The sequence below is a fragment of the Ochotona princeps genome, chromosome 7 (genome assembly GCF_030435755.1).
Source record: "Ochotona princeps isolate mOchPri1 chromosome 7, mOchPri1.hap1, whole genome shotgun sequence".
NCBI lineage: Eukaryota > Metazoa > Chordata > Mammalia > Lagomorpha > Ochotonidae > Ochotona > Ochotona princeps.
The window spans coordinates 65,551,386-65,565,753 of record NC_080838.1 but is presented as its reverse complement, the minus strand read 5'-3'; the positions used below and the strand labels follow the sequence as shown (position 1 = coordinate 65,565,753).

The window sequence follows — 14,368 nt, the reverse complement described above, 5'->3', positions numbered from 1 at the left end:
CCAGACAACACCTACTATGGAAAGGAAATGAATGTGGAAACTAAGGATCAGCACCTTTAATCAGTTTTTCTTTCTTTTTTTTTTTCTGGAAAGGTCTGAATGAATTTGCTCTAATTCTGACATTTACTTGCAAGTAGAATTAGTGTTTAAGCATCATGAAAGAAATGACTGCATCAGTAATTTTCTCTATAGCTCTATATAGCTAAACACACTATTTGACACATGGTAGATATATACCTGGGAAGAGAAGGGAGGGTGGAAGGGAGGATCAAGAGAGGAAAGAAAGTTACAAGTTTAAGTTCTTTGAATTTTTTACACAAACATCACACATGGTTGTGAAACTTTCATATATATATGTATATGTATTTATTTTGATTAGGGCACAAAGGGTCAAGGGCTACAGGAAAGAGGGTAAGACCATTGTTTGGTTGTAGAACTTTTAAAGTAACTGCTTAGACGTTAATAAGATATGGCAATAAATTAGAATTTAAAAAAAAACAAACATATTTTAAAAAGCATCTGTTTATTTAGTTGAAAGGCAGCGCCAGTGAGATTCCACATGCTGCTTCACTTCCTAAATGCCCCCAAAGTGGGGCCTGGTCCAAGCAGAAGGCGGGAGCCAGGAATTCAGTTTAGTCTCCTGTAAGAGTGGCAGGCATCTGGGGATGTGGGTTATAGTCCGTTGACTTTCCAGGCACATCATCAGGGAGATAGATCAGAAGCAGAGCAGCCAGGACTCCAAATGGCACTCCCATATGGGATGCAGATGCTGTAAGCAGTGGCTTATCCCATTGTGACACAGCACTAGCCCTTCAAATGAGAGAGCTTCCATTTTGTATAGGTGAGTACTGCACACAGATGTGAAAGAAGGCATTAGGGATATTATTCTTTTGATCCTGTCACTTTCCTGCAAGTGGTTCCATGGAGACAAAGCAATTTTGCAGGTTTGTCATAGAGTTGTCATCGGCTCATGTTACACTGGAGAGGGCTTTAAAGTGTTCCTGAAAATTGCATATTATTTAATAATTTTTTAATTTTTATTTTTCATGATTTTTACATAGATGATTAGGGTGCAAAGGGTCAAGAGCTACAGGAAAGTGGGTGAGACCATTGTTTCCACATTCTCCTCATCTTGCAGTCCCCTCATATATTCATTCGTTCAGCAAACATTTATGGAGGGCCTGTTACGTGCTTAAAACTGTAGGAAATGCTGATTCTACAAAAACAGCTGGCCCAATTTCTTTACAGCAAGAGCTCACCCTGGGGAGGAGTGCGATACTGCACTGATAGTTGTGCAGCTGTGAGGATATGCTAAAAGCCATGGGATTGTGCAACTTAAATTGGTGAGTGATGCGTGCATTATGTCTCAACGTTAAAACAGAAACAAAAGTCAAGGGCTGAGTACTGTATAAAACCAGGATGAAGTGGCCTCAAGAATGTAACGTCTGGGAAAAAGCTTCATCGGTGAGTAAACTTTCAATTGTAATCTTTATAAAGGAAAGTTCCAGGGATTGGTTTGTGAAGTCACCATCTGCAATGCCCACAGCACATGTGGTGCCAGTTAAAGTCCTAACTGCTCCACTTCTAATTCAGCTCCCTGCTAAACATCTTGGAACATAGCAGCAGATGGCCCAAGGGCTTTGGCCCCTGTGCCGTCACGGGAGACCCAAAAGAAGCTCCAGGATCCTGGCTTTACTTCTGATATCTGAAGAAATGAACCCGAAAATGAAAGATCTCTCTGTCCCTTTTTGTAACTCTTTCAAATAAATGAGTCCTAAAAAAGAAAGAAAAGTTAATTAGTGAAACAGCACAAAAGATTCCAAGCAGAAGGGACACGCGTACAAAGTCACAGAGGTGAGAAACGGTGTATACATTATGTTTTAATTTAAACCGAAATCGGCTGTGTTTTGGACAAATCACACTGACAGCCATGATGTAATGGAAAGGACTCAGCTTTTCTTTTTTTCCTTGCAGAGTAGCTTGAGCGTAGGTCTCAAATCTGCCGTTTTAGGTCTAAAAGTGTTACATAAATGTCAAGTACTGTGTTATTACCCAATCGATCCTATCGAGGGAGCTTGCCAGCAGGGAGCAAATGGCGAGCAGACCCATAAAAGATTAACATAAAATCTGATCTCGCCCTGTTTAAAAAAAGGCAGTTTGTTCACTGGCGGGCCCTGCTCTTTGGGTGGTGGCGACAAGTCTGCGAAATTCTTTAAAAAAAGTCTTTTCATTACTGGGAAGGGGGCAGAGGAAGCCCGTGCATTCCTCAGGTTTTCTGTTTTTCAAGATTTTAGAGGCTGGGTCCTACGTGCTCTCGCCATCATTCTGAGTTTACCTGCAGGATCAAAAAGAAAATACAAAAGGATTAAAGTAAACACGGCACGGTCAGCACGCACGCAACTTCCTAAGTGATTCAGTGCCCCTCGAACAGGAACCAAGGAACCCAACTCTGAGCAGCACGGAAGACTGACAGTGACACCGCCACGCCGCCAGCCAAATTCGGTCCCCAATTCCCCGTGCCTCTTGCACCTTCTAATTCCTTCCCACTTTGCCAGTTTCAGGGCGGAACCCTTTTAAAGTTCTTCCTAGTTGGAACGTAGGACCGATTTCGTCTGCACAATCCGGGAAGGTCAATATGGCGGCAGCCATAAGGTGCCTCGGTGCAGGTGAGGCGGTGGGTTCCTGGGTGCGGACAGCAGCTGCGGCCCCGAGTCGGCCGGTTGCAGCGCCCTTTAAGTCGGACTCTTCCAAGCACGAGCCTGCCCAGGTGCCCGAAGTCCGCGTGGTCTCTCCGGGCGGCAGGTCTGCAGTGGATCAGGCCTCCTTAGAAGTGACCTAACGGGTTTCACTCGTCTCTGGTACCTTCCACTCTGAGACTCGGGTGGGAGGGAGCTGTACCTCGACAGACTTCCAGCCCCCGAAAGGAGGGCAGGGGCGGGCTGGATTTCCTATGCCGAGAGTGAGGGTTCCCGGGAGGGGTGTGGAGACAGCTGCCGGAAGAACCGAGTTCTAGAAAGGGAAAGAAAAGTGGTACGTGTGTGTGGCTTCTATCAGTGTGCTTTGCCGTTTTCAGAGATGCGCGTTTGTGCTTGCTGGATACATCTTTGTATTGCAGTTGTTGTGTAATTAGGATCAGTGTTTGTCACTGGGAAGCTAATTCTACAGCATCTCCTTTCCTTAGCTGGTAAAGTCAGTGATGTGAAGGAATCCTAAGCCAGGTTTCTTCAACACTATGCCACCGTTTTCTCTTTGACTATTCCACAGGAAAGCTCAGTGTCAAGACCAGCATCTTTCACTTGGAATAGTTGCTGCTCAAAAGTGAACAAATAGGGATTGGCACCATAGCTCAGTTGGCTGATCCTCCACCTCCAAGCACCTGGATTCCATATGGGCACCGGTTTGCGTCCTGGCTGCTCCACTTCCCTTCCAGCTCCCTGCCTGTGCCCTGGGAAGGCAGTGGAGGATGGCCCAAAGCTTTGGGACCCTGTAGCCGCGTGGGAGACTCAGAAGAAATTCCTGGCTCCTGGCGTTATATTTGCTCAGCACTGGCCATTGAGGCTATTTGGGGGAGCGAACCGGCATATGGGAGATCTTTCTCTTCATTTCTCCTTCTCTCTGTAAATCTGCTTTTCCAATAAAAATAAATAAGGTGAACAAACAAAAATTTACTTATCTACAATATGAAGATTTATTCATTTTATTTGAAAGGCAGAACGGCAGAGAGAGACAAATTTTCTGTCTACTGGTTTACTCCTTAGCATCTAGATTGGGCTGCAACTGGATCAGGCTGAAACCAGGATCCTGAAATGTTGTCTGAGTGTCCCCTGTGGGTGGCAGGACCTCACACATCTGGAACATCTGCTTTCCCAGCACACAGGGAGCTGGAAGGGAAGTGGGGCAGCTGGCACCAACTGGTGCTCTGAAGGGGAATGTCTATATCACAAGCCACAGCTTAACCTGTACGTGAACTCCCTGCCCCCACCCCGCAAGTGTATTTGATGAAACTAGATTGATGGCATTGTTATATGGCAGAAATCCCATGTTGGACAAAACTAAAAGAAGGAAGAAGAGATCTTAAGATAATTGTTCCTTTCCCACATTTCCTTCTCTTGGCTTCCAGAATACGTCACTCTTGTAATCTTTCTGTATTTCCTCCTCACATTTCTCCTAGCCCCATTCTGTTTCTTGGAGTTGTCCCAGGAATCAGGATTCCATCCTTCACTCTCTTACATAACTTCACTTCAGTCCCGGAGGAGGTGCTGAAGTTGCAGGCGGAAGCTTGGGCTGACATGCCATAGTGCTGTCCCCATTATCTATCTCTCTCTCTCTCTATCTATCTATCTTAGTGATTTATTTGAAAGGCAGTGTGACAGAGAGATAAAGATCTTCAGTCGGCTGGTTCACTTAAGTGCCCACAACAACTGGTGGGTCAGATTAAAACCAGGACCCTGGAACTCCATCTTGCTCTCCCATATGGTGGCAGGGGTCCGAGCATTTGGGACTTTTGCTGCCTTCCCAGCTGCACAACGGGAAGCTGAAACGGAAACAGAACAGGTGGGACTTGAACTTGCATTCCTGATAGGATGCTTGCACTGCAACTCATGGCTTAATCCGCTGCACCAGCAGGCCAGCCTCTATCCTAATATTTTTACCTTGATACTGAAGTGGAAATATTTTGGAATATTAGTTATAGTAAAAATATACTAGGTTTTATTAGTAATTACGCTGTTTTTTTTTTTACTACTTTTATTCTTTTTTTTTTTTTTTTAAGATTTATTCATTTTATTACAGCCAGATATACACAGAGGAGGAGAGACAGAGAGGAAGATCTTCCATCCGATGATTGACTCCCCAAGTGAGCCGCAACGGGCCAATGCGCGCCGATCCGATGCCGGGAACCTGGAACCTCTTCCGGGTCTCCCACGCGGGCGCAGTGTCCCAATGCATTGGGCCGTCCTCAACTGCTTTCCCAGGCCACAAGCAGGGAGCTGGATGGGATGTGGAGCTGCCGGGATCAGAACCGGCACCCACATGGGATCCCAGGGCTTTCGAGGCGAGGACTTTAGCCGCTAGGCCATGCCGCCGGGCCCTATTCTTTTTTTAAAAAAATATTTATATATTTTTATTACAAAGTCAGATATACAGAGGAGAGACAGAGAGGAAGATCTTCCGTCCAATGATTCACTCCCCAAGTGAGTGCAATGGCCCGTGCTGCGCCGATCAGAAGCCAGGAACCAGGAACCTCTTCCGGGTCTCCCACGTGGGTGTAGGGTCCCAAAGCTTTGGGCCGTCCTTGACTGCTTTCCCAGGCCACAAGCAGGGAGCTGGATGGGAAGTGGAGCTGCCGGGATTAGAACCGGCGCCCATATGGGATCCCAGTGCGTTCAAGGCGAGGACTTTAGCCGCTAGGCCACGCCGCCGAGCCCTACTTTCATTCTTAATTTCTTAAAAAATTATTTATTTTTATTGGAAAGGCATATTTACAGAGAGAGAGATCCTTTGTCTGGTGGTTCGCTATCCAAGTGGCCATGATGGCCAGAGCTGAGCCCATCCAAAGCCAGGAGCCACCAGGGTCTCCCATGCGGGTGCAAGGTCTCCCATGAGGGTGCAGGGTACCAAGGCTTTGGGCCATCCTCAACTGTTCCCAGGCCGCAGGCAGGGAGCTGGATGGGAAGTGGAGCAGCTAGGGCATGAAATGATGCCCATATGGAATCCTGGTATGTGTGAGGCTAGAATTTAGCCACTGAGCCATCATGTCGGGCCCTGTTCTCAACAGTTTTTGAATTCTACTTGTGCTGGGGGCAGGTGTGATGGTATAGCATGTTAAGCTGCTGCATGGAATATTCACATGATGGCATTCCATATTAGAGTGCTGGATGAAGGTCCAGCTACTCTGCTTCCACTGCAGCTTCCTGCTAATGTGCTTGAGAAGGTAGTAGATTGGGAATCAAGAAGTTGAGTCCCTGCCATTCATGTTGGAAACTTTGGTGGAATTTCTGGCTTCTGACTTCATGTGGCCCAGCTCCAGCTGTGGTGAGCATTTAAAAAGTGAACCAGCATGCGGCCTGGCGCAATAGCCTAGCAGCTAAAGTCCCTGCCTTGTGTGTGCTGTGATCCCATATGGGCGTTGGTTTGTATCCCAGCAGTCCCACTTCCCATCCAGCTTCCTGCTTGTGACCTGGGAAAACAGTTGAGGACGGCCCAAAGCCTTGGGACCCATAAGAATCTCCTGGCTCCTGGCTTTGGATCATCTCAGCTCCGGCTGTTGCGATCACTTGAGGTGTGAATCAGTGGACAAAGATTTTCCTGTCTGTCTTTCCTCCTCTTTATATCTGACTTTCCAATAAAAATAAAAATTAAAAAGAAAAAAAAAAGAAAGTGAACCAGCAGATGGAAGATCGCCTTCTTATTCCTCTCTGTCACTCTACCTTTCAGATAAAGTAATGTCTTAAAAGAAGTTACCCTTGTGGTTCACATTCTGCTTAAGTCGTACCTGCCTGGAGTCTTGCACATCTTCTGGTGCCTGCTGTCTATGCGCTGCACCCAGCTCGCCCCTTCGACCTCTTCTCTAACAGTTCTAGCTCTACTCACTTGTGATAGCTGCATTCATCTTCTTATTCTTTTTAATTTTTGGAAAATTTACTTATTTGATTGAAGGCAGTTTTACAGGAAGAGAGATCTTCCATCTACTGATTCATTCCCTGAATGATACTGGGCTGATCTCAAGCCAGGAGCCAGAAGCTCCCATGTCTCCCATGTTGGCACAGGTGCACGAGGTCTTGGACCATCTTCTACTGCTTCCCCAGACACATTTGCAGGGAGCTAGATCAGAAGTGGAGCAATATGGACTTGGTCAGGTGGCCGTATGGGATGCTGGTGTTGAGGGAGACTTAATTGCTAGGCCTCACTGTTTTTCTTAGACTTTGCTGCTAGTTAAAATTGAAATAATTTTACTCCAACATAATTCCTTTATCCTATGGTATTTTCCCCATATTATCTGTCATTGTTGTCTCTCCCCACTAGAATGTAAGCTCTGCGAGCTAGAAATTTTTGTGTTTTTGTAACTGATGTATCCAAAATTGGGACATATTTCATTCATTGTTGTTGACTGAATAAATGAGTCATCGCAAAAAGTTGCGCTCTTCTATTTGTTGGATAGTAGGATTATATATGTGTATATATGTGTAAGTGTATAGACACATAACTTTTATTTGAAAGAAAGAGATAGGCAGAGAGCTTCCATTTTGCTGGTTCACACCCTGAGTTCCCTATAGTAGCTAGGTTTGAGCTAAGCCCAAACCAGGGGCCTGGAACTCCGTCTTGGTCTCTCACGAGGGCAGTGGGAACTCCAGTGCTTGCACTGTCACCTGCAGCGTCCCTGGGTTAACATTAGCAGGAAACTGGGTTAGAAGTGATGTAGCCAGGGTTGGACCCAGGAACTTTGGTATGGGGTAAGGGTATTGCAAGGGGTGACTAAGCAGCAGGGCTACTTCCCCCTCTCAGATAATGTCTTAACTCATTGGAATATCATCTTTGCCCTCCTTTTAAAAAATTCTTTCGTTCACTCCACAGATAGTGACTGAGTCTCCAGACTTGCCCCACACTGCTGCTAGGTGTTAGGGTGACGGTGGTGGACAAGCTGTATATACTTTCTTTTGCCTATGGTAGAGCAGCTATTAATTAGATAATTTTTACTCATTTTGGTCTTGTTTTTCACTTCCCTTTTTTTTTTCCCCAAAACTTTACTTATTTTTATTGGAAAGGCAGATTTACAGAGAGAAGGGGATCTCGCATGCACTGGTTCACTCCCCAAATGGCTCCAATGGCTGGAGCTGTTCTGAAGCCAGGAATTGGGAGTCTCTTCTAGATCTCCCACATGTGTGCAGGGTCCCAGGCTTTGGGCCATCCTCTGCTGCTTTCCCAGGCCACAAGCAGTGGAGCAGCCGGAATATAACTGGTGCCCATATCGGATCCCGGAATGTGCAAGGTGAGGATTTAGCCACTGGGCCATTGCACGGGGCCTTTTTTTTTTTTTTTTTTTTAACTTTTTGAAAGAATAAAAGAGATCTTCCATCTGCTGTTTTCCCCCAAATGCCCCAACAGCCAGGATGGAGGCCTGCTGAAGTCAGAAGGCTGGAACTGAATCTGGATCTCCCCTGTGGTATCGGGGAACCAGTGGTAGCGGTCACATCATGTGTCCAACGTTGCTAGTTAGCAGGACACTAGCATGGGGAACGAAGCTGGGCCTCAATGCAGACCCCCCAGTACTGAATACACGTGTGTCCCTGGCACATCTTAATTACAGTTGTCCTAATTGCTGTGAGGGGAAAGTCTGAGAACAGATGAAAGACAAAATCTATTCTGAGTCTTCAGTGATAACTGTGCTGAAGAAGTAGCATGTAAGCAGAGTCCCTGAGAATGAACTGAATTGCTCTGAATTAGCTGCATGACAGATGAGTGGTAGAGAGAATGTACTCAGAGGAAAGAATTTTACCATCCCAATGGTGGTAAAGAATGGGATGTAATGAGGTAGCCAAAAGGCGGCAGGAGTGACCAATGGGAAGGGGAGTGCTGTTAGAAGATGCTCAGTAGATAGGTTAGAAGAGCTCATGGAGTACTGGGGGAATAATTCAGTTGTTCAAGAAACCAGGTTAAGCCATCCAAATTAATTAAAGATACAATGAGATGTTCATTTAAAAAATGGTCTCTGTTACTCATAGCAGGTGGAAAAGAAAGGAGAGTGTAGAGGCTAGATCGCTTGGGAGGTTGCTGCAGTAATTAGATAGTAGACGATGGAGGCCTAGGCTGTCGTGGTTGGAGCGGAAGGTTAAGACTGCAAGGGTAGGATCTTCTGGGAGGGTTGAGATGAAAAAGTTAGATGAGAAGGCACTTGTGGACTGAGCCCTGAGGAATTCTCAACTTTCAAGACCAGTTATAAGACAACAGGCCAAAAAGAAGCTGGACTAGTTTCTGTTTCAATTCCAAGGGCAGAGGGCTAGGGAGACTTCTGAGGTTGGGGCAGATTCAGGTAGGTTCCAAAGTACTTGAGTTCTGACAGATAGGTGCAGTTCTGATGTAACAGGTGCAGTCACCTACTAAGAGTGAATGGGGAAGAAATGCATTAAAGGAGAAAATAATATAAATAAGACATTGACGCCAGAGGGTTAGAAAATTCAGATATTATCTGACAATACTACTGAAGTAAAGTACAATTTGTTTACTGTTGTTTCCTTAATCTCTATTGAAAATTACAATTTCTGATTATTACTAGGGATCCTAACTGGTAGTACTTTTTTTTTGTTTTTGTAAATAGCACATTGCAGTTGATGTATTTAAAGGTATTCCAAGGTTACTGGATTCTAGTTTAGTATGATCAGAATTGTCCCAAAACATTTGCCATACCCTGAATGGGTAATTGCTTGTTCCTTAATTTACTGTGTCTGATTTTTATGAAAAATCAATGTATTTGAACGGTGGAGTTGCAGAGAGGAGGGAGGGATACAGAGAGATCTCCGTTTACCGGTTCATTCCCCAAGTGGCCGCAGGGACTGGCCAGAAGCCAGGATTCAGAAGTACACCTGGTTCTTCCTTGTGGTGGCAGAAGTCCAAGCACTTGAGACATCTTGTGCTATTTTTCTCCAAAGTATTACCAAGGAGCTGGATGGGAAGTGAAGCAGTCAGTACTCAGCTGCTCATTTGGGATGCCAGTGTTGTCGGTGGTGGCTTAACGTGCTATGTTACAACACCGGTCCCTGTATCTGATTTTAGTTGACTTATTTAAAAATGTGGAGCCTCTCCCCTTGGACTCTTTTATTACAACACAACCTACTCAATTTGAGATCTCACTGGTCTGCCTCCCTTTTTCTTGCTAACTGGTAAAGCCCAGTGTGGTTTTTCTGCCACGAAGAATTCCTGACAGAAATGGGTCGCCTCTGCTGCCTCAGCTGTCACTATTGCAGGCTCGCACATTTCACAGCTGTGGTGATAATCGTGTTCTTCGGCTCTCTCTTGGAAGATTATAGATGAAATTGAGTTCTTTTTTTTGTTTTTAAAGATTTATTTATTTTATTACAGCCAGATATACACACAGGAGGAGAGACAGAGAGGAAGAACCTCCGTACGATGATTCACTCCTCAAGTGAGCCGCAATGGGCCGGTGCACGCCGATCAGAAGCCGGGAACCAGGAACCTCTTCCGGGTCTCCCACGCGGGTGCAGGGTCCCAAAGCATTGGGCCGTCCTCAACTGCTTTCCCAGGCCACAAGCAGGGAGCTGGATGGGAAGTGGAGCTGCCGGGACCAGAACCGGTGCCCACATGGGATCCCAGGGCTTTCAAGGCGAGGACTTCAGCTGCTAGGCCACGCTGCCGGGCCCGAAATTGAGTTCTTTAGCATGGGGCTGTTACAACATTTGAGATGATAGTAAGGAGTGACTTAGTATGTGGGGAGATTAAGATCTGTTGTCTCGCAGACTTCTGCACCACTGAATGTAAAGTTCTTGAGGCAGGCATTCCCTTGATGAGCCCCAAGGTTGAAAGAGAATCTTGGTGAGCATGTGGGAGGAGTTATGGGGCAGTGGGCGGGACCTTGGAGACCTCGGTGAGGGCTTTGTAGCTGTTCTGCACACCCAGTGCTGTGGCTTCACTTCCTGGAATAATGCTCTTTCTGTTCAGGCAGAAACTTACCATTTCTGTACTGCTGGCTGTTGCAGAATTTTACACGATGAGTTGAATATCAAGATGTTAGGTAGTTAGCAATCATTTTACATGAAAATCTAGCTGCAGAGTGCTAATTTAAAAAATTGAATTGTTGGTTATTTCCAACAGAAGAAAATATAGATAGCCAAACATAAAAACATACTTGGTAAAAAAAAGTGGCCTAACTCATCAGCAAATACCAACTAAGACAAATATTTCACTTATTAGATTGGTAAAAACTATAATGTTCAATGACACTATGAAGTAGTGTGTGAAGACGAGTGAGCTTCTGCTGTTGGTAGACGTGTACATGGGGACTGTTACTGTAGAGGACAGTGTTTATCAAAATTACGAATGTTTATACTTTTTTGGTCCAGAAAATTCACTTCTATGAATTGATTCCATAAATATACTCGTATTTGTGTAAAACAATGTTTGTACAAGATTATTCGCTACAATACTGTTTATAACAGCAAAATGTTATAAACCATGAAATGATTGGTCCCTGATTAAGAACATGATAATATAGCTGCACAGTAGTATATGGAATCGCTAAGATGATACCTTTACCGACTGCTGGGAAATTACCGCTTATGTATGCATGCACATAGACTTGAAGTGTTGAGAAAGATACATGAGTATCCCCTCTGTGAACATCTCATATACATAGATATGTGTGAAACAGGCACTTAGACCTTTAAGAGAAAAAGCAAGATGTAGAGTAGTGAATATAGTATGTTTTGATTAAAAAAGAGTACTGTTTTGATAAAAGAGGACAGGACCATATGTTTATGCTCATACCTACTACTTTTCTGGAAGGATGCACAGGAAATCGCTAATGTGGAAGGGAAGCGGGGGGTCATGTGGAAGGAGGATTTTTATATATTCCTGTAATCTTTAGTTAAAAATGTAAAAAAAAATTCTATTTACAAGGTAAAATATGTAAGATATAAGCAATAATAGTAGTTTGAAATTCTGAATTATCATAATTCAACTCGATAAATACAACATTATCATATTCAGAGACCCAGGGACTTTATTATTTCATCTTCCTCTTCCTATTTTTCCTGAATTTGTGTTTAATAATACTGTTGTTTTTCTGCACATTTTTTGACAAACATACTTCTAAATATAATCATGTTCAGTTTTTTTTTGGGAAGATTTATTTATTTGAAAGTCAAAGTTACAGAGGGAGAGAGATATTTTCTATCTGCTGGTTTACACTTCTGATGGCTGTAGTGGCTAGGGCTGGGCCAGGCCAAGGCCAGGAACCAGAGCTTCACTGGGTCTCCCATGTGGGTGGTAGGGTCCCAGACACTTGGGTCATCCTCTGCTGCTTTTACCAGGCCAATTACAGGGAGCTGAATCAGAAGTGGAGCAGCCAGGAATCAAACTGGTGCCTAAATGGGATGCTGGCACCACAAGTGGAGGATTAGGCTTCTGTGCCGCGGTTCCAACCCCATATTTCTTTTTCCAAAGTTTGGTTTTATTTATACGAAAGCCAGAGTGATTTAGAAAGAGAGAGAGAGATGGAAAGAAAAATAATTCTTCCATCTGCTGGTTTTTATCCCAAATAGCAACAGTGTCCAGGATGGGGACAGGTTGAAGTCAGAAACCTGGAGCTCCATCTTGGTTTCCCACGTGGGTGGCAGGGATAAAAACACTTGGACATCAGATGCTGCCTTCTTAGCCTCATTAGTGGGAAGCTGGATTGGAGGTGGAGCTGACAGGACTTTAGCAAGCACTCCAATATGAGATGCTGGCATGTCAGGCAGTAGCTTAACTTGCTGTGCAACAGTTCAGACCTCTCTGTCATATTTCCTTTAATAAGTTTATAAAATTAATGGGAAAGACAGAAGGATGGTGGTGGTGGTGGGACCTGGGAGGAAGTTGGGACAGGGATCTTCCATCTGCTGGTTCTCCCCAATAGCAGAGAATGGCCCAGGTTGAGGCTGGGAAGTAGGAACTCGGTCTGTGTCTGTTGAGTAAGGGATGGGACCCAAGTAGAGGAGCTGTCACTTGCCCTCAAGGCTGTGCATTAAGAAGAAGCTGGAATTGGGAGTGGAGCCAGGACTGGAACCCTGGCACCACGATACTGTACATAGTTATTACAGGTTGTGTCTTAACAGCTAGGCCAACTGCCTGTCCTCGTGATTATGTTTCTTAAAACAATGATCAACAATAACAAAACAGGGCCCAGCATGGTAGCCTAGTGGCTAAACTCCTTGCCTTGCATGTGCCAGGAGGATCCCATATGGGCCCTGGTTCATATCCTGGTTGCTCTACTTCCCTTCCAGCTCCCTGCTTGTGGCCTGGGGAAACAGTTGAGGATAGCCCAAATCCCTAGGATCCTGTACCCATGTGGGAGACCTGAAAGAAGCTCCTGGCTCCCGGCTTTGGATAGGCTCAGCCCTGGCAGCTGCGGTCACTTGGGGAGTGAATCAGTGGATGGAAGATTTTTCTGTCTTTCCTTCTCTCTGTAAATTTGCCTTTCCAATAAAAAAAAAAAATACATCTTAAAACATAATAACAAAATAGAGGCAGGTGCTACAGCAGCACCTATAACCCTGGCATGCCATATTGGAGTGCCGGTTTGAATCTTGGTTGCTCTACTTTTGATCCAGCTACCTGGATCAATATTCCTGGGGAGATCCCTGACCCCCACATGGGTATGTGGATGGATGTCCAGATTCCTGCTTCAGCCTGGCCCAGCCTCAAATATTGTGGCCATTTGGGGAGTGAACCAGCAGGTGCAAGATCCCTTTTTCTCTCCTCTTTGTCTTTCCTTCTCTGACGCTCCGCCTTTCAAATAAATAAATCGTGAAACAGCTGCAAAATGTAGAATGTTTTTGTTTTGGAAATGCTGATTTTTATGTAATGATTGTTTAGTTCTCATATTTTGTATGTGTTTCCTTTCAAGTCTTGATACGTCATCAAAGGCCTGGTCTTGCCAAGATGGTTTGTCAGACATCTCTTTATCCCTGTTCCATTAACATCCAGGTGCCCAGCAGGCATTTTGCTGCTGCTGCTACAAAGTAAGTGTTTTATTTGTTCTCCTGTTATTTCATTTTCTATCACTTAAAATTAAAAAAAAAATTGCTTATTTATTTTAAAGATTTATTTTAATTTGGAGGGTAGTTACGGGGTGGGGGGGATGAGAGAGAGAAAGAGAGAGAGAGAGAGAGATCTTTTATCCACTAGTTCACTTCCCAGGTAGCAACAATGGCTGGAGCTGATCTGAAGCCAGGAACCAGGAGCCTCTTCCAGGTCTTCCATGTAGATGCAGGTTCCAAGGGCATTGGGCAATCTTCTTCTGCCTTCCCAGGCCAGAAGCAGGAAGTTGGGTGGGAAGTGGAGCAGTCAAGACATGAACAGCTGCCTATACGAGATGCTGGCATTGCAGGTAGAAGCTTAGCATACTCCACCATGGTGATGGTTCACCAAATTATTTAACTGGGGAGAGAGACAAATAGACCAATAGACACATGAAGAGAGAACTTCTTTCCTGTGGCCTACTTCCTAAATGCCCACAATGGCTGGAACTGTCTTGGGATTGAGGCTGGGGTTGGAGAACTCAATTCAGATCATCCGTGAGTGTGGCAGGAACCCAGCTTCTTGGGCCATCATTGTTGCCTCCCAGGGTCTACGTTGGCAGGAAGTCAGGGTCAGAAGT

The 14,368-nt window shown here is 44.9% G+C and overlaps 1 protein-coding gene across 3 annotated transcripts in view; it reads left to right on the top strand.

Annotated features, from left to right (window-relative positions):
- Positions 1–1,326: 1,326 nt before the first annotated feature.
- MRPL1 (mitochondrial ribosomal protein L1) overlaps positions 1,327–14,368 on the top strand; it is an 85,046-nt gene continuing 72,004 nt past the window's right edge. Inside the window, exons 1-2 of one of the 3 annotated variants that reach the window (XM_058667177.1) lie at positions 1,327–1,343; positions 13,616–13,730. In XM_058667177.1, coding sequence (XP_058523160.1) covers positions 13,651–13,730 — 80 coding nt within the window. In that variant the 5' untranslated portion in view covers positions 1,327–1,343; positions 13,616–13,650. The other 2 variants (XM_058667176.1, XM_058667175.1) reach the window with 2 other exon arrangements.